We start from the raw sequence: 21505 nt of genomic DNA on the forward strand, positions 1-21505 counted from the left end.
GCTGGCTATTTGTTTTATTTATAACATATTTGGTTAGTCAAAATATTCATTCAGGTTTTCCCACATTACAGAAAAACCTGAACAAACTTTTTGGCCAATCCAATACTTTAGGTAGCCAGTTATTTAACTTATCTTAGATAACTCACTCAGTCATGCCTGACTCTTTGTGACCCAGTGGACTGTATAGTTCATGGATTTCTCCAGGCCAGAATACTGGAGTGGGTAGTCTTTCCCTTCTCCAGGGGGTCTTCCCAACCCAGGGAATGAACCCAGGTCTCCCACATTGCAGGTGGATTCTTTACCAGCTGAGCCACACTGTTTATGAAAGCCATATACAAAATTAAGTTTTCTAGACATGTATATACTAGAGATAAGGAAAATCTACCAAATTAAGCACATTACTTTTTGTAGATGTTAAATAAATATTTGTTGATTGAGTATGAGAAAGATTAACATCTATAATTTTAATGGTTCCAAAAATAAATATATGAGACCCTTGATTATTTTTTTAGATAACTTATTTTAAATATTAAGTTGCATTCAAAATAAAAAGTAAACTATAGTTCACTATTTTGGCTATAACAACAAATATATCAGAAGTTTTAAACCAAATTATTAATGCCTTTTATTTATGATTTTGTTTTTATAATGTTGAAACTTAGTATTATTGTGTAATAGTGCTTTAGAATCATTATGACTAATAGACTGTTGAATGCAGACAATCTAAAATTGACTGTAATAACTTAAGAAAATTTACAGAGAAATCTTTAAATAGCCTATCCATTGATTTTAATTCTCTAATAATCCTGTCTCCTTATTGGAGAATAAAATGTCCCCAATATCGAAACTCAAGAGAATTTTTGTAAGGAATTACAGTTTGTCACACAGAATAAACCTGAATGAGTTCCTTTAATTTAGGGTAGAATTAGAGGTTCTTGTGTTTAAAGAAACAGTAGCCCGTTTTTGGACTGTGTGTGTGCATGCTCAGTCGGGTCCGACTCTTTGTGACCCGATGGGCTGTAGCCTGCCAGGCTCCTCTGTCTGTGGAATTTTCCAGGCAAGAGTACTAGAGGGAGTTGCCATCTCCTACTCCAGGGGATCTTCCCAACCCAGGGATCGAACCCTCTGGAGTTTCCTGCATTGGCAGGTGGATTCTTTTACCACTGAGCCACCTGCGATAGCCTTTGTTGAATCAGCTATAACAGGAGAGGATTCCTCAGTTCATCTTAGCCATTGCTTACCACAACAGTAATAATACTCAAAGGCTCTTTTAATTTATCCTTAAAAATTTGTAAAACCACATCTCAAGGACAGAATCAATATAGTATACTAATTTATAGGCATTATCAGACAGAAGAAGTTAGGAGCTAATAGTGGCATAAACTTATATAATATAAATCTTTTTTAAAATTAACTCATAAAGAAGAAATACTCTTCTATGACAGTGGTATTACTTTGGGGCAGTACCAGTTCTTAACTGTCAGTGGTCACTTGGGCAAAGCAACATTGTCTTATTACATTCGTAGTAAGGCATTCACTTTGATGTAGATGAACCTAAAACCTTTATGTAGTGATAACTTGTAGTTTATTCGGTTCCTGACCACTGTTCTCGATAAATAAAATGTCAAGATTTGACATTTTCCAGTGAGATATAGAATTAGATTAAAAGAAGTGAACAATTTTAGAGATAATGCCTCATACCTAAGTGATTTGATTGTTCAATTAAAACATAGCAATAAAATTTTTCATCTATGAGTAAATGAACTTGAAAAGTCTCTCCTTATATCTTACCTCTGAGATCTGTTACAGAAGCTAAGGCCTGAACTAGCGGGCTGTGTGCCCCTACTTTGTTATTTAATCCTGTCGGTGCACTGAGTGTAATGGCTGCGCTAAGCAGAGAGAAATCAAGCATTTCCTGCCAACTGAGCTTAAGGTAGACACCTGCACCGTGATCAGATCAGCGTGATAGTGCTCCAGAACTCAGGCATATTGACAATACCATGTTTCTTTTTTTTTCGCACCTGATCACATGTGTGAGGACAGATGGGGAACCAGGAGCCTCTTTTAATACTGAAATGTCATTTTGAAGTTAGCTTCTAAGAGGTGCTGTGAATTTGAGTCTGTGTGTGCGGGGAAAGATGAATGATGCTGTCCCCTTAAGGATAATGTTAATCATAAATAACAAAAAGAGTTAAAACAGTGTACTTTACAAGGAAGGTTTTTTTAATTTAATAAGTGGAATATGTTATATTATGAATATGTTTTATGATCTTAAAATCTTTTATTTATTCCTCTTCAAAGTTTATTGTTTGCTCTTTACTTTTTAGCAAACTACATGCTCTCTGAAAGGAAAATGCTTGTGGTTTCATTTTAAATTTGAATACTTATAATTGTGTGTAATCTAATGTTGTCTGTAAATTCTCTGAACTCAAAACATCCTTAAGAAATGGAAAAATCTACCTACAGTGACTACCTGTTCTGAATAACTTGATTTTTTATTATAGAATCTAAGAATTTTCTAGGAGATCTTTTGATTTCTGTTTTTATGATTTTTCTTTCAAAAAGAACTTAAATTCTCCCTCAGTAGATAATTATATGCTGAGAAAAATAAAGCAGAAACAACAAAAAAAAAGAGGCAAAATTTAGAATTTTATGCTGCTGCTTGTTCAGAAGAGCTTATGATCATTCAAATGGGTTAGTTTATTTATCCTATCATCTCTAAGAAGAAGGCATAGCAAATTATATCCACATTTTCATAGATGAAGGAACTGAGAAACAGAAATTAAGTGGCTTGCCCAAGCTCATGGATTGAATGATAAAGCCAGAATTAAAACCCCGTTTTTTGACAGTAATCTTTCTGGTAGATTGTGCTACTTAAGTTGGCTTAAAAAGGTTTTGTAAGTTATATATTCATTCTATTCTACAAACGTTCTTTTGAAATTTCTTTTATTGGGAACTGGAAATAAAAAAACAAGTAAGACGTGGTCCCTAATGTTATTATTCCAATTAGGGGTGGAGGTGAGAAAATGAGTAGGAATGGTGGCAGATGCAGAATATAATGGATAATTTTAATATAGCAGGAAAAATGTCTTCATAGAGGTCCAGCATGCTCTGTGAGTTTAGGTGGAGGAACTTCTAACTCTACCTGAATGGGAAAATACCACAGAAAGCTCCTCTTGAAATCTTTTAAGAGTAGCTACAGTGGGTGTTCCTTTCAGAAATACCATTAGTTAAGTTTCCTGTGATCAAAATGTGTAGTAAGAATAGCTACTGAAAGTGAAAGTCGCTCAGTTGTGTTGGACTCTTTGCAACCCAATGGACTATATAGTCCATGGAATTCTCCAGGGCAGAATACTGGGATCGGTAGCCTTTCCCTTCTCCAGGGGATCGTCCCAACCCAGGGATCAAATCCAGGTCTCCCCCATTGCAGACAGATTCTTTACCAGCTGAGCCACAAAGGAAGCCCAAGGATAGCTATTCAGTCAGTTCAGTTCAGTTCAGTCGGTCAGTCGTGTCCAACTCTTTGCGACCCCATGAATTGGCAGCACGCCAGGCCTCCCTGTCCATCACCAACTCTCAGAGTTCACTCAAACTCATATCCATTGAGTCGGTGATGCCATCCAGCCATCTCATCCTCTGTCGTCCCCTTCTCCTCCTGCCCCCAATCCCTCCCAGCATCAGAGTCTTCCAGTGGGTCATCTCTTTGCATCAGGTGGCCAAAGTACTGGAGTTTCAGCTTTAGCATCATTCCTTCCAAAGAACACCCAGGACTCATCTCCTTTAGAATGAACTGGTTGGATCTCCTTGCAGTCCAAGGGACTCTCAAGAGTCTTCTCCAACACCACAGTTCAAAAGCATCAATTCTTTGGTGCTCAGCTTTCTTTATAGTCCAACTCTCGCATCCATACATGACCACTGGAAAAACCATAGACTTGACTAGACGGACCTTTGTTGGCAAAGGAATGTCTCTGCTTTTGAATATGCTATCTAGGTTGGTCATAAGTTTTCTTCCAAGGAGTAAGCGTCTTAATTTCATGGCTGCAATCACCATCTTCAGTGATTTTGGAGCCCCCAAAAATAAAGTCTGACACTGTTTCCACTGTTTCCCCATCTATTTGCCATGAAGTGATGGGACCAGATGCCATGATCTTTGTTTTCTGAATGTTGAGCTTTAAGCCAACTTTTTCACTCTCCTCTTTCACTTTCATCAAGAGGCTCTTTAGTTCCTCTTCACTTTCTGCCATAAGGGTGGTGTCATCTGCATATCTGAGGTTATTGATATTTCTCCTGGCAATCTTGATTCCAGCTTGTGCTTCTTCCAGCCCAGCATTGACAGCTATTAGGTATACTTAATGATTTCAGTGCTGTTTATTGCTTGTTTGATAAAGTAATTATAATAGCCTGGGCACATATTTAGAAGCTCTGAAAAGCAGCTGAAGAAACTGCATTTTATATAGTGTCAGATATAGGATGTGGCACTGGTATTAACAGTTGATGGTTTTCACTGGTGTGGTAGACTTAAGCATCTAATACATGGGCCTAGAATGCCATGATTCTCCTCATTTGTATGGCCAGATTCTATATTTAAGCTCTAATTTTAAATTATCAGATTAGTGAAATTTTTTCCCTAAGTACTTTAGCATCACAACAGCCATGATACTATTCTGCTGTATATGATGCCATAGGTATTTATCTACCTGTGAAATGTTAATGAGGCAATTACATGTCTCATGTGGCTGAAGATAGCAAGCATCATTGACATAACAAAACACATTAAGACTCCTACCAGTTAGGAATATGTGATTTAAGAATAGTATGTTTGTAACCAGCTGAAACCCACTTCTCTGTGTCCTTACCTAAAGATGTATCTCCTTTTTCTTCCAAAAAGCAAACAGAAGCAGTCCTAGGCTAGAATGTTCACTGGAGAAACCACTTAGCTCAAAACATCTCTTTCCTACCACTTCCTTTCTCTTCCTTCAAAAGGTCATCCTCACTGTTTCTCCCTTTAATAATTTTGTAGCTCATAGCTCTTACACTTTTACTTTAGATCATCTGTAACAAGTATATACAGATCACTTTGGACCTTATTTCACACCTCCACAACTTTTTCCTGTTTTCCTGAAGAGTATCAATGCCTTCTGGCCCTCCCCTTCTCACCATCTTACTTTCTCATTCCACTTCCTGTATCATCATGCCTTTCTTTGTCTTCTTGGCTACTAGAAGAGACCTCAACTGTGGTTCAAAATCATCCTTTATAAGTAACAGTCATGAGATCTTAGGTTAGTTATAATATGACTTTCAAACATATAGAGCAAAATAAGTCATATTTTATAGAAACAAAGTAGGAAGTTAGTGTGAACTTTTTTAAAAAATAAATCAAAGATTGATATTTGTGTAAACTTTTAAGTGAGTTATTTTCATTGTAATTTTGTACTACTCTACAGAATTTAAAATGATAACTTGCTGAATTTTTTAATAAACATGAACTGAAATATTTTTATATCTACTAATTTTCATAAGGGTTTCCCTTGTGGCTCGGCTGATAAAAAATCCACCTGCAATGTGGAAGACCTGGGTTCCATCCCTGGGTTGGGAAGATCCCCTGCAGAAGAGAAATGCTACCCACTCCAGTATTCTGCCCTGGAGAATTCTATGGACTATACAATCCATGGTGTCACAAAGAGTTAGATACAACTGAGCAACTTTCACTTTCATTTTCAATTTTCATGAAGACAATAAAAGCTAGCATTTATAAAGTAGCAGTAATCTAAGAGCCACCTTATTAGTTTTTAGTTTTAAACTTCCTATGGCTAGTGAGAAGACATGATTCTTTTAGAATACCATGGCCCATTTATATATTGCTAATAAATACTAACGTCCTAAAAGGGGATGATAATTTAGTTGTTACAAATAGTCTCATGATATGTCAGTAGTGGTCAGGGTATCTTCACTGAAGAAGTCATAAGTAAAACTATAGAATGGGAAACAGCTAACCACAAAAAAAGGTCTAGAAGAGACCACTCAGGGAAGATTATATAAGGCCCTAACATATAAGAGACCTTAACAGAGAAAAACCCGTGGCCTGGATGGAATAAAGAAAGTGGAGATGAATCCCTAAGAAGGATCCAAGTTGCACACCCAGAAGGAGTCTAAATTGTATTTGGAATGCAATAATTATGCCTTTGAGACTTATTAAGAATAGTGACATCATGGAATGCGCTTTTAAAAGATGGTTCTGGCTGTTGAGTGGAGTACAGTCGATGCAAAAAGAAGCAAGGTGATCATTGCAGTTATCTAGTCAAGTGGTCGTGTTAATTGGGAATAAGGGGATTTCAGTAGAATTGGAAATAATCACATGGAGTAACATATCTCTGAGAATTTAGGTAGCCAGCACTTTCTGATGAATTTAATATGTGAAATGAGGAAGATGAAGAGTTTCAGGAGGGTGCCCATATTTCTGTTTTGAGCAATCAGCTGAATAATGGTGCCACTGATCCAAGTTGCAGAGAGTGGGATAAAGGACATCTCTGGGTGTGGGAAGCATAAGGTTAGTTTTAAGCATGTTCGCTTTGAGGTGCTTCTGAGATACACGAGTAGAAGTTCCAGTTTCTGTTTCAGATTGGAGCTCCCAGAAGTCAGTGCCACAAATATAAATTTGGGAGTTGTCAATATGTTGATAATATTTAAAGTCTTGTTAATAGAGTGAAAACATAAGATTCTAAAAGCAACATCAATTGGATATCCAGTAGAGGAAGGAAAACCAACAATTGGATATCCAGTAGAGGAAGGGAAAAAAAGACTTAGAAGGAGCTGTCTGAGTAGGAAACCAGGCTCGTAAAGAGAGGAAAGTGATTCCTTAAGGGATTGTTCTCACTGTTAGTTGTCACTGAGAAGAAAAATAAGAATACAAAAGTGTCTACTGAATTTGGTAGTATGGATGCCATTAGTGATAACATGATGGGAGCTACCAAGTTGGAGAGGAGCTGGAAGTTGACTAAAGTGGGTAGAATAATAAATGGGAAGTGAGAAATTGGAGACAGCAGTAACTAGAGGGGAATGTGGTCAGAGGGGAGAGGTTTTGTTTAGTTTATTTTGTGATAGAGATATAAGGGAATGTTTGTATACTAATGAGAAGGACTCAGTAGAAATGGGAGACTAGGAGGATGGAAGCAGAGCAGGCAGAAGTTAACCAAAGAAGCAAAATCATTGATAAAAGTAAGAGGAGTGGGGAATAGAACACATACTGGGAATTGGCCTTCACCTGGTAGGAAGTTTCACCCCTTGAGACAGTAGGGAAAAGATTGCCGAGACAAATAGATATATAGAATTAGTCATGGAACAGTGAAAAAGCTGTCTTCTGACAACTTCTTTTTTCTTGGTGGAATATGAGACAAAAGCATCAGATAGAGAGTTAAGATGGGAAAGAATGAGGAAACGTGAATCCGTCATTGTGAAAAGTGAGTGATGTTGAGTGTCCATCATGGTTGACCAGGAATTTATGTTGCTGCCAGAATACTTGTTTGATTTTCTCCAAGGTTTGACTCAGCTTGGTAGCCAAGATAATAGAAGGAGGCAGATTGTTGAGCTCATACATGCTTCTATGATTCTTAAATCCTTTCGATTCTTATTTTTTATCAATTGTATCCTATCAACTTTTAAAAATATCTTTGTTCTCTACTTTTTAATACAATTTTAAATAACTCAGTTTCAATATCTGATTTAAGAATGTAATTCACCGCTGAAGTACTGTAACATAGACATATGTTTATCAGTTTTAAATTTTTTTATATTAGGATCCAAAGTGTGTGGCAGTCTATACATCCAGATGTGGGATGGTCTATTTCCCAGTATTCTGAGCCCCAGATACATGATGTATCCTTACTTGCACTTGAGTGGATTCATGTTCAGGGGAAGATGAATTCCAAGAAAAGCAAAACATTTGAATCTAATTTTCAAGCAATTATGTGTTGCCATTCTGAAATTAATTGACTATCATGTTTAAGGTAAAATGTGTGGTGAGGGAAGAAAGCTAATAGTTGTTACCCTGAAGAGGCAATTGACTTATTCAAATGTGTTAATAAATAATTTATTGCTACTGGGAAGGTTTTAGTTATCATTTTATATTGTATCCATAGCAAATAGCTTATCAAAGAGGGATCACAGATGATCATTGAGGAAATCTTCAGTGTTTATGGGTTATTGATGTTAGTAACTATAAAGTATTTTTCTACATTTCTCTTTTAAATAATGGAGCCATATATACGTGTGATTTTTTGTTGTTGTTGAGTCTGTGAATTAAAAAAGTTTCTGGCTGGGCATTTTTGCTCCTCTTCAATGCATTTATAGACTGCTGCCTTAAAAAAACATTAGAATGGCTTACTGGTTTTAACTACATCAAAGACCAACACATGAATAAGAATGGGTAATTTATTCCAGTTAACAAATATTGATACATAATGTTTGAGAGGAAAAACTATTTCAGGATATGATGGTCTACAATAGAAAAATTAAGTTTCTTACATAATTTAAACACAATCAAATTGTCTGGATTTTAAACATAATCAATTTTTTGGAAACATATATGACCTTAATAAAACTTTGATACTCAATAATTCCAAATACTACAGCAGGAATTTTTTTTTCCTTTGAGTACATTTATTTGAATGACCAGAAAATGGCAGGGCTTTATATTGAAATAATACATATTTGAATTGTATCTTTAGCCATTAAAAGAGTATACTTTGTATTCTATTATTAACTCCAAATCATTTTATGAATAATTAATATCTACCAAACTGGATAGTATCAGAAACTCTTATCTATTTTTTAAAACCAGATAATTCACCTTTGAATATAAAACAATGTTACTTTAAAAACCAAGTTCTATATGTTGCTGATACCATTTGGTAAGAAACATTGGACTCTGAAACATAGCATTCAACTAACAAACATAGCAATTTTTTTCCAATTCCCTTATCATCATCACCATCCCATTTCATCTCTGATTCTCCATTTGGAGAACTGGAAAATGCCACCACTTTCATTGTCAATAGTAAGGTTACATTCCAATTATTTTCTAAAAAGTCTGTGCATACATGATAGATTCTTATCATTCCAGGAAGAAGCTCTACTTCTGATGTTCTAGACACATACAAGTCTCCATTCTGTCATCAGGCCTTTCTTAACAAAGGGCTTAGTAAATCCATGGGATTTCTATCTATCAAAGACACTCAAGATGAAGATTATTTCAAGGACCTTTCATCAGATAATAACTCTGGACAAGAAGATTCGGAAAATTCCTGCTCCCCTTACCCGTTCAAATCTAGTGGCCCAGAAAAAAAAGCTGTCCCTGGCATTGACGTGCTTCCCAAGAAGAAGATCTGGGCTTCGTCCATGGACTTGCTTTGCACAGGTGACAGAGACTTCTCTTCTGGGGAGACTGACAGATACCAACGCTGTCTCCCTGAGGCGGTTACAGTGCGGACTTCAACCACTCCTAGAAAAAAGGAGGCAAGATACTCAGATGGAAGCCTGGCCTTGGATATCTTCGGTCCTCAGAAAATGGATCCAGCATTTCACACACGAGAATCGCCTACCTCATTGGCAATATCAAGCGCTTTGGACCGAATCCGAGAAAGACAAAAGAGACTTCAGGTTCTGAGGGAAGCCATGAGTGTAGAAGGTTAGTAATTCTGTGTGTGTTTGAGAGAGAATTGAATCAAATGTTTACGATTGTGTTTTGAAAAATAAAGAAGGGTTACGAAACCATTCCATAAGTCTTATTTCCACTGCCAAACCTTTGTACCCAAGTCAGGCTCTTTCTTCTTTGTCAGCTTCTGTTCCTCCTCCCACAAAAACCCTAACTAAAGCACACTGTTTCCAAAAGTCATCTTTGCTAAACATACCCAGTCCAGCCACCTTATATAGTCTCTCAGTATTTTAGGTAGGCAGGGGCCATGTTTTCAACCGCTTTTTAATCCTCCATAGATGCATCGTCTTTCATGCACCATCTTGTGGGAGGCTTCCGTAAAGGGCTGGTTCGTGGAAATGAGATACAGTTAATCAAAATCAGTTATCCAGGGGAGGCGGCATAGCCTGGTGGTAGTGCAGTGGTCTGGAATGACGCTTAGATCCGTGTTTTTATTTATTTTTGTTTAGATCTCTGTTTTTTGAAATCACAGTATTTAGGTTTATCAGCTTAGAGTCAGGCAGCCTAGGCTTGAATTATGTACTCCTTTCAGTAGTGATGTGATCCTTACTTTAGCAATGGGCTTAATCATGCCAGGTCTTAGGTTAGCCTATGTATGTGTGTGTTTGCTTAATCACTCAGTTGTATCTGACTCTATGCAGCCACATGGACTATAGCCCACCAGGCTCCTCTGTCCATAGCATTCTCTAGACAAGAATACTGGAGTGGGTTGTCATTCCCTTCTCCAGGAGATCTTCCCAAACTAGGGACTGAACCCAGGTCTCCTACATTGTAGGCAGATTCTTTACTGTCTGAGCCACCAGGGAAGCCCATGTATAAAATGGGCTTAATAAAAATAAATTAATTTGGTAATGAATGTAAAATGATAAATAAATTATTATGAAACTACTCTGGGGGCATAAAATGACTTTATAAATTACCGATTCTTATTATTTATAGGGGAATGCTCTTTCAAAAATACTTGATTGATACACAAAGCACAGTATATTGAATAGAATAAAATTGTGTTCTAGTCATATGGATAGAGGCTACTTTTAGTACAGATAGACGGAACAAAAAGCAAAGTAAGTGTTTTCAATCTCATCCTCTACATTTTTGAAGATTAAAGTTTTATATATGCCTCTTGATCACTAGACCCCTGGGACATAACTGATTAAGGGGCTTTAAGGTGCTTCTAGTTCAGTGAGAGTAGTAACGTAATGAAGGGTTATATGTATTCAGTATTTTTAAAATCAGTGTCCTAGTTGAATGTTTTTAATTCATAGGTTGCCCTTAAAATACTCTGCTAAAGGTTTGTTCTGTTACTTACGTTTCAAGCATAGTTCTAGAACTGAAAATACATTCCACATTGTGCTTTAATTCTCACAAATGAAACGTTGCATTTTTTTTCAACATAGGAATTTCATGTTAGTGAGGAAATTGGAATTATGGAGGAAATTATTGAACATTTAATTAATACTATAGGTTTGTATATAATTGCACTTTTATAAGCATTAGCCAGCATTATGAGATAGTTGAGTATAACCTGGATCTAAAAACTTTCAAAGTCACGGACTTGCCTGGTCATCCAGTGGCTAAGACTCTTGAGATCCCAATGCAGGGGCCCAGGGTTCGATACCTGGTCAGGGAACTAGATCCTGCATGCCTCAAATACGGTGAAGTTAAATAAATATTTAAAAGCTTTCAAAGACAGAAAATGAAAAATTAGAAATTTATTTTATGCATGATTTCACTGTTTAAGTCTTAGAGTTGTAACAGCAAAAAGTAGTCACTTTGTAGCTTAAAGTCTCTCTTTTCAGAAGTTGTATTTTATGACTATTTAGTGTTACACTACAGCTAACATATGAATATAATTTAGCTTCACATTCTTATGGGCATTCCCTCATGGAGACATTTATATAAATAAATTCTACCCATTGTTGTCGGGGAGGCGGGAAACAATCCTTCAGTGATTCAAACAGATAAGACCATGATCGTCTCAGAATATAAGGAGTGAATATACACACCAATTTAAATGACTTTCTAACATTTAAGAGGTTCACTGGTATCTTTTCTTAACATGTGAATATTAAAATTGTTGTTGTTATTGTTCAGTAGCTAAGTCATGTCCCATTCTTTGTGACCCCATGGACTGCAGCACACCAGGCTCCCCTGTCCTTCACTATCTCGTGGAGTTTGCTCAGATTCATGTCCATTGAGTTGCTGATGCTAGCTAACCATTTGCTGCCCCCTTCTGCAGGTAGTAGTTTGGATCTGTGAAGTCTGAGAGAAATGTTTTTACATTTGAACCTTGGTTGAGAGTTAAATAGTAAAAACATCAAAACTTTGGTGACAATATTTTTTAAAATTATATTACGGTAGATGGTCAGTTTAACATGTTTTGTTTGAATATATAATTTGTAGGAATTTCCTATAAGCAAAACTCTGTCATGGTTTGCAAGTGCGTGCATGTATGTGTAAGTGTAAAGAAACTCAAATATATCAGCTTGTTTTCAGATATGCATATATACATATATATCTGTAAAGATAATATATTGAGTTGGCCATAAGGTTACAACCCAAATGAAATTTTTGGCCAACCCAGTATAATCTGTATAGACCCTTATTTGTTCAAAATACTAACTTGTTACCCCCCCCAAAAAAAATTTCTGAATTGAAAAATTTTAGGTTTTTTATAAGAGATACAAGAAAAGGAAAAGATTTCCTTTTAAAAGTAAGCTAAAATACGCTTTCAATTATTTGATGTAGGACAGTTTTTATCCTGAAATCTATCTTTGGCATTAAAAGAGTTTTCAGAAGCATTTGCTCCCACAAAATATCTACCAGTTTTTTCCCTAGAGTATATTTCATAACCAACTTAAAGTAAACAAAATAGAACACCGTGAAAATGTTGGTTTATTATGGAAATACTTGTACCACCTTAAATAAGCTGCATTATTATATAGTAGTAATAAATTATGTTTGTTTTTGACTAAAAGCATTGTTTGAAAGGAACATTTGAGGTTTGGAATTCAAAAGCAATAACTCTTACTAGTTATTTAGTTGAGTAACTTGCTGGTTTTATTTTGTGCTGTCTTTTTGTAAAGGTAAAATAATTTATGTTGGCTGTGCAAAGTACAGATTGTTAGTATGAAGAGTTTAGCTAGTATACTAAGAAGAAAAAAGAATGGAAAATAACAAACCACTTATTATTTAATTCTTATGAAAAATAGCCTTCACAGATCCCTTTTATGTGCGACAAATCAAGCAGAACAGTGGATATTATTCATGTGCCCATTTTCTTGTACACCTTTCTCTTGAAACATTCCTATTTTAAAGCATTTAAAACTTATAAAAAAATAAATAAAAATAAAAGTTATAATACTCTGTACAGTTTTTGTGATCTTTACAATTGAAAGTTGTCACTGAGGATCAGTAATTTTAGAATTAGAAGAGGTTTTAGAGCGCATGTGCTTGGGCATGTGAAGATTTAATAGCATACCCAGAATCACATAACTGGTTAGTGATAAAGTTTCCAGCATTATGGGAGATGGTAAATTTCCATCACAGATTTGGCATTCCAGTCTAAGGATTTCCCACTACATGTTACCTCCTAATTTTTAAAAAAGATGTATTACAGTGTCCAGTGGGATAATATACAATCAGAAGAAAAGAAGCTGCTAAATTTCAGTTCATTCTCTGGGGCACATGAACATTCATGAACTGATGGAAAGGACTGTTGTCTCCTTCCACCTCAAATGCATAGCTATTTCCTTTAGCCCAGGCCCCATCCTCTTGAAAGGAACCTGTACCTGAATCATTTCCACAGCATCTCCTCAGCTGACAAAACTAACCAGCCAACTAGCACAAGGGAGACCAGACTTGAAAATCATGGGGTAGTGCTGGAAGGAACTTGGATACCATTTTAAACATCTCATTTTCAGGCTTCATCAGACCCCTTAGGTCTCTTCTTAATAACATTATATAATTTTTAATATAATAAAAGTATTTTATTATGAAATAAAGGCTCGTTTGGGTCTTCCTTCAATAAACCATCCTGGGTGAGGGGTTGAGATGAAGCTCCATTTAACCATGTAGCAGACAGAGGGATTTTATTTTCCTTTTTGGGGTAGTGTTTTGATGGGCTTCTATTATTGGAGGATCTGTAAAATGGTTACCAGTTCCTGATGACATAAGAGAGTAAGCTATCAAAAAGCAATGGTTATTATTAAGTGCTCTGATTTCTTTGGGAACAAAATAAAGTTAAGAACAAAAAAGATTCCAAGGAAGAAATTGTAGTTGAAATTTAAAAATTATAAGTAAAAGATTATTACTAAGATTATTAATCATTTTCTACATTCTTAAAGCCTTTGCATACTGTTCATGGGGTTCTCAAGGCAAGAATACTGAAGTGTTTGCCGTTCTCTTCTCCAGTGGACCATGTTTTGCCAGAACTCTCCACCATGACCCATCTGTCTTGGGTGGCCCTGCAGGAGATGGTGAAGGACAGGGAAGCCTGGCATACTGCATTACCTGGGGTCGCAAAGAGTTGGACACAACAGCAATTGAACAACAACATTCATGAAGCAGTAGAGGAGAGGCAGGAAAGAACATAACAGCTTTCTCGCATAGAAACTAGTTTTAAAATTTGATGTCATTCCCCCCCCCTTTTTTTTTTTTGCTTTACTCTTTTCATTTCACTCTTTCCACCTTAGCATAGGACGGTCCTATTCTGCTCTTTTCCTTCTTCATTTCCAGGCTTTTCTTTTCCACCTCTCTCTGCTCCGTCTCAAGAGCTGAGAAATCGTCTGCTTTCTAATGAGAGTTTCTGTCCCTGTGTTGTTTGTGGGGTAATTACCACACACTCCCCGTCCATCGCTCTGTGGGTTGGCAGCACATTCCTGATTATGAGAGACTGACTTGGAACCGGTACTGTGAGTATAGTATGAACAGCACTCCACACCCTGGGTGGGGACCGTGAATAGCATTTTGCTTACAACAGTCAAAACTCCCCTGCATTCTGTGTAATACTAGAAGGGAGAGCGTAAACAACAGATATAATTGAATTCTATAAAAGTGACTGTGGTTCAGTAGGACTTATTTAAGGAGTTTAAAGTCAGCCCATTGTACGTCATGTCTAAGTTAAGTGCCATCTCCTTTCTTTCAATGCTGTGTCTTCTGGTCTAGCCTAGTTTTGCTCTTCTGTGAATGTAGCTTAAACTCTCTTGTGCAACTAGAGTATGTAAACACTCAAGTATGTGAGGCTGTTCTCATTGCGGCATCGTGATACTTCCTTTCCATTCATGTTCATTCCATTGAACTTGAAAGCGCATGTATTTTTATAGTTACGTTTCAGAAAAGCAAGAGGGTGGATTCATAAATGTTATAGTTCATCATATTGGATGCTACCAGTGACACTTTATAGGCTTCCCTGGTGGCTCAGATGGTAAAGAATCCACCTGCAATGCAGGAGACCTGGGTTTGATCCCTGGCTTGGGAAGATCTCCTAGAGGAAGGCATGGCAATCCACTCCAGTATTCTTGGCCTGGAGAATCCCCATGGACAGAAGAGCCTGGCGGGCTGCAGTCCATGGGGTCACAGAGTCAGACACAACTGAGTGACTAAGTACAGTGACATTTCATGGAGAGAAACGATTTCAATTTCAATTTTTAAAATTTTTGTCTTTCTTTTCTAAGGGCTGGAACTAGTAAAGATGAGCTACTCTGTTTTTTATTTCCTTCACTATATTTCCTTCTGGATAGCACCCCTCCCCTCCAAAAAAATAAAGATTGTTATTTGGATTACTCCCCGAACTTAAATAATTTAAATAATCAGTTTCCATAGAAGTAACTATGAATAAACAGGGATTTTGTATGATGTTAGTCAAATGTCACATGTATTTAAGTATTAATGACTGATTAATTACACTGAGATACAAATACGTTTAGTATCTCTGAAGAACACACTAGTATAAATGGATTCAGCGACTTAGCCAGAAAGAATCAAGTGCCCACTGTGTTTCCACAGCTGATGAAATTTTTATTTTACTTATTTATTTATGACTTCACCCCACAGCATGTGGGATATTAATTAGTTCCCCAACCAAGGATCAAGTTTGCCATTCCTTCACTGGAAGTACAAAGTCTTAAACCCTGGACTGCAGGGAAGTCCCGAGATTTATATTTTAGGCCAGTATTGTCCAGTAGAACTTCTTTCGTGGAGAAGTACTACATCTACAAATTCCAGCTAAGTAGACTGGACTGAAGGTTACAGGTCACAGGTGACTGTTGAGCACGTGCTTTCTAGCTAATGCAACTACGGAACTGAATATTTACGTAGCAACATAGGGCAGCTTCAAACCGTTCTCATATAGAACTAGTCCAGTAAAAAATACCAGTGTTCAATGGAGGAAAGATTGGCTTGAGAAGCATTTGAGAAGAGAGACACAGTAAGTTATTCTTTAGCTTAACAACAACAGAGAATAGACATTTGCTTTTTTTGATTTATCCAAGTGGAAAAATGAAACTGCATTTTTGAACACTAAGGAAAGTTAAAAATGAAACCAAAACAAATGTTCCAGTGTTTATATTCATAGTAATATAATACTGATTTTGGAGTCCACAGAAATCCATGGCTACCTTATCAGAAATTAGAGACCTAATTTAAATCTAATTCATACATAGTTAACATAGACCCAGTTTGGCTTTGATATAGAAACCTTCTGAAAAGCATGGACTAATATGTGTTAAGGGAGATTTAAAATAGAGCTTACTGGTAATGAGTATCAACACAAGTTTTAAGACCCAACAGTTTGGGGGTTTTTTGGCCACACCATGTGTCATGCGAGGTCTTAGTTCCCCAACCACAGATCTGTGGGCTCAGAATCTTAACCACTGGACCACTAGGAAAGTCCCAAATGCAGGGTTTTTATTTTTTCTTTGTTGTTGTTATTTTTGGTCACATAGCATGTGGTAAATCTTAGTACCCTGACCAAGAATTAAACCTGCACTCCTTGCATTGGAAGCATGAAGTCTTAACCACTACTACCAAGAAAGTCCCCCAGCAGTTATAACCTCCGAAATATTTCTTCATTTCATCCCAGTCTCTCAGTTCCTTTTATTGTCCATGGACTGTAGAACTAGCTTTCTAAATTGATCTCTTAGCTATAATTTGTCCTCCATTTCCCTGCGGTGCAGATTTGAATACATTTCTTCTCTGCCTGCAGTCAGTTAATAACTTTTCATCAGTTGAGCAGGATAAAATTCCAGCTCCTTAGATTATGGCATTTAAGGCTTTCCATTATCTCCATTATCATTTCTCTCCAGTCTTACCCTTTTGCATTTCCCATCTCACAAGTCACCCCAGCAATGTACGTGTTCTCTCTCCCCGCTTCCCCCACTTCCTCCCCTAATACGTGCCATTCTCTATTATGATTTTATTAATGCAGCTTTCTGCCTTAAGACTTTAAACTTTCTCTCCTCTTCACACTTCAGGATGATGGCCTGTATTTTTCACTGAAATTATTTGTTTTGAGGAGCTTGTTTCTCCTCTTGTAGACACCGGAATTTTGCCCTGGTCTAATTCATGGCTATATCCTTAGTGTCCACCCCTCTGCCTGACATAAAATAGATACTCAGTTAATCTAAGCTGAACATTGCAACATGGCTCTTACCACTAAATATTTAGTGTATTCAGTGGTGCTATTTCAGATACAGAATACAATAATATTCTCTGAATTATACTATATAGTGAGGAGAAATCTCACTTTCGTCTCCTGTTTTGTCCAGCTCTAAGAGAAAATCACATACTTGTCAGTCACAGCCTGACCAATCAACAGCAAATGCAGTCACTTTTCTTTAGAGCTCTGTACTGTTTGAAAGCTTTAGAGGAGGCAGTTGAAGTCATGACAACAAAGGATGCTAGAAGAGTGGTATAGCTGGCCTAGATTTGTGGCTGCGATGTTATACAAAACCCTTGTAGAGGAACTGTTCACTCTTGTAGTAATCCTACTCTGCACAGATGTTCCATCTATAAAGTCATTTATATTTCACAGAATATTCCTCTCTTACCTTCCTTGTTTATATATATATATTGATACTTACATGAGCTCCATTCCTCCTTGTTAAAAATTTGTTGATCATTTCTGGCTCTCAAAGAATTTTAGGATATGTTATCTTCTTGTATCATGCAGTGTGATGTAATATAGAATACACTGGACTCTATTGATCATAAGGAAGGTACAGTCTCTAACCTCCAGAAGTTAACCCTCTAAAAAGAAAGCATAGAGAAAAACACTTGGCATATGAATACACTTACACCCAAAAGTAAGTGTTCTTACTTTCGTTTGTCTGCTTATTTGAATATTGAAATATTTTATTTGTTAGGAACCATAGCTACAAAAATGCAGGGGTTTAATTTTCTTTTTCTCCCCAACAATTCTAGCAACAAAACCAGCCGTCTTAGTGCATTTCTATTTGAAATTTTTTCTGTAATTTGGGTCATGTATTAACGGAGATAAAGAAATGACAGGTTAAAAGTGCTTATTTAATTCCTGATGTTGCAATTGCCCTAGTCTCAGTTTCTTCATGTTGCTTGTCTGAGCTTGAATACGTGTCACTTGTAAATGGTGCTTTTCGATTACACTTTGTTCTGGCTTAGGTTCATTTTGACGTGAAGATTGTAGATTCTAGCGTTTCATCTAAAACAGCTTTACATAAGCGCTGTATATCATGCAAGTCTTCATAATTCTGTGCCACAACTTTGTATGTTTAAAGTGTTAAGTGTGTTAAGTGTTGGTGGAAATTGTGGCTCTTAATTGTCAAGGATTTATGATAGAATACTAACCTATTGAAAAACTGCCTTTTAACGTTGCTATGTAAAAGTGGAGTCAGTGCTCTATTACAGTTGGCATTTAGAGAATCCAGATTAGATAGTAAAATACTTGTCGGATTTTTATACATTGTCATCTGGCATAAAGATGGTATACTCTTAATTATGGTAAATTGATACTAGAAATTAAAAGATATTGTCAGAGAATGTATGATTACAGAATCTCTATAACTAGACTTTATCCAGATTTTTTATTATTAAAATATGATTGCTTTACAATATTGAGTTCGTTTCTGCTGGACAATGAAGTAAATCAGCCATATGTATACATATGTTCCCTCCCTCTTGGATGTTCCTCCCACCTCCATCCCACCCCTCTAGGTAATCACAGAGCACCCAGTTGACCGTCCTGTGCTTTATAGCAGGCTCCCACTAGCTGTCTGTTTTACACGTAGTATTATATATATATGTCAGTGCTAACCTCCCAATTCATCCCACCCTCCCTTTCCTACCCCCACATCCACGTCTGTTCTCCTCATTAATTCTTTAAGCCATTCTTCTGCAGTCCCTATTTTTCTCATCCTCTCACCGCTATTCAACAGATTGCTTTCAGGAGACACTTTATTCCGCTGTCTTTATGTATCCACATTACACACACATACACGCACACACTGAATTTGGTGCTGCTTTTTTGGTGACATGTATCCAGGCTAATTTTATTCTCCCCATTTTTTTCTTTTGCAGTCATTATTTTTTCTACATTAAGATTCTTAATTCCAACTTCAAATTCCATGTCTAAAAACTATCCTTGTAGGAAGTCAGAGACGGAAATCACATAGTGAAGTGAGGAATAATCATAATCCTAAAGGAATTCTAGTATATGGATTTCTACAATGTAGATTTCATTTAAATATTTTACTAGCTGAGAAGTTTGCAAACCAAAAATTAGATACTGAATCTAATTTTACCCTACAAGTCAAATAATTCAGTTCTCCAATTGTAATGGTGACAGCTTAAAATTTTGCTTACAGTTTTAGCACTGCTGTGAAAGTAACTACATGTATATTTTATAAAATGGGTATTTGAATATTCTTAACAGGTTCATTGCACATGACTTAACAACTTTGGCATTCAGAAAACTTTGTAATGGTCTATGAATACTTAGGAGCATCTCTTGTTTTTTTTTAAAAGTCTAAAACTTTCTAATTAAAATAACAGTTAGATTTTGTTGATGCTGGGAGATGAGTACATATGAGGACTTATTGTATACTCTTTGTCTTCATGTCTGTTAAGTCTTCATAATAAAAAGTTGTGCTTGTTTTTTTTATAATCACTTGGTTAATACCACATTCCTAGGACCTGGACCAAACCTAAATGCTAATATTATTAGCTCAGAGGTCAAAGCGTCTGCCTGCAATGCGGGAGACCCGGGTTCGATCCCTGGGTTGGGAAGATTCCCCTGGAGAAGGAAATGGCAACCCACTCCAGTATTCTTGCCTGGAGAATCCCATGGACAGAGGAGCCTGGTGGGCTACAGTGCACGGGGTCGCAAAGAGTCGGACACGACTGAGCGACTTCACTCACTCACTCACTCATACGTTTAAGTGTAGACAGAAAACATATCTGTGTTGTTGGGTTCCTCCAAAAAGAAGTTATTAATAAAGTTAGGATCTTGTGGAAAATTAGAGATTACCCTTCTTTTGTTGACTAGATCAGAGAAATAAAGCCTGTATCTGTCTAGTTGTTATCTTTTAATGTTAGTCGCTCAGTCGTGTCTGACTCTTTGTGACCCCATCAACTATAGCCTGCCAGGTTCCTCTGTCCATAGAATTCTCCAGGCAAGATTACTGGAGCGGGTAGCTATTCCCTGCTCCAGAGGATCTTCCTGACCTGGGACTGAAGTGAAGCCACACTGTGCTGCACTGCAGGCAGAGTCTTTACCATCTGAGCCACGAAGCCCAGAGTTAGTGTCTGCTGGGTGCCTTTTGTGTAGGTCATCAGAAAGTCAAGAAGTGTTTCTTTCCAGATGATCTGGAAAATATGCCACTCCATATGCACCAATGCAGATGATCTTGGTAAAGGAAATGTAATTTATTAAGAATTCATGAAACTGTTACATTTACTATTCAGAAATGGAAAGCTTAGAAGGCTAACCTTTCTCATAAGCACAACTGAGTAGTAAATTTTGACTGAAAACTGAAACCTGATTAAAGCCTTCTTATAAGCATGACTGAGTAATAACTGTTGCCCTGGGAACTTTAATATCGTTAGATCTGCCGTGCCATTGCATGAAAGGAACATGGCTAACAACATTTTTTTTTGAAAGGTACATTCCAGAATACAAGAAGCTCACAAAAGATCCCTACCACTTAGTTAACATAGATATACCACTCCTGTTTTGTTTTGTTTTTTAATCTGAGTTTAATGTTCGTTTTAATTGGAGGAAATTTGCTTTACAGTGTTGTTGATTTCTGCCATACAACAGTGCAAGTCAGTCATGATTATATATGTATGCCCTCTCTCTTGAGCCTCTTTCCTTTCCCACCATCCCACCCCTCTAGGTCATCACATCCCTCCTCATTTAGAAGAGGGATAAAAAGGTCTTCCTACCCTCGATTGTCCTGCCACGCTAGTCACCCAGTTCATGTTTCTGGGGTGCTTGTGCCCAGTTACTCTGAAGTGGTAAACTATTGTGAGCCAATGTCCTTCCTCCCCCCACTGTGGTACTGAGAACATTTAAAGACAACAGTTCATCTAGGGAAGATGATTTATTGTTATATTTTTAAGAGGATTTGTCAAAGTTACATTAATTTGTCTTACAGAGGAATCCAAGGGTTGAAAAAAGTTTACTAGTGTTGTCAATAAAGGAAACAAGGAGGAAAAAGGAACCAAAATATAGGCAAGCTGAAAACAAGGAATATGGACCTGTGAAATAATGCAAGAACAATTATAAAGCACCACCAAAGAATAGAAATTGAAACTAAAATT

General features: G+C 36.8%; 1 protein-coding gene across 9 annotated transcripts in view; it reads left to right on the forward strand.

The window, feature by feature from the left end:
- The window catches only part of PTPN13 (protein tyrosine phosphatase non-receptor type 13), a 221198-nt gene that overhangs the window by 94492 nt on the left and 105201 nt on the right, over window positions 1-21505 (forward strand). For 7 of the 9 annotated variants that reach the window (XM_040237277.1, XM_040237279.1, XM_040237283.1 and 4 more), the window contains exon 7: window positions 9119-9682. The exons of the other annotated variants lie outside the window; for them this stretch is intronic. In XM_040237277.1, the coding sequence (XP_040093211.1) occupies window positions 9119-9682 (564 nt within the window). The remainder of the gene's footprint in view (window positions 1-9118; window positions 9683-21505) is intronic. 9 annotated transcript variants of the gene reach the window in all.

The sequence above is a fragment of the Oryx dammah genome, unplaced genomic scaffold (genome assembly GCF_014754425.2).
Source record: "Oryx dammah isolate SB20612 unplaced genomic scaffold, SCBI_Odam_1.1 HiC_scaffold_3, whole genome shotgun sequence".
NCBI lineage: Eukaryota > Metazoa > Chordata > Mammalia > Artiodactyla > Bovidae > Oryx > Oryx dammah.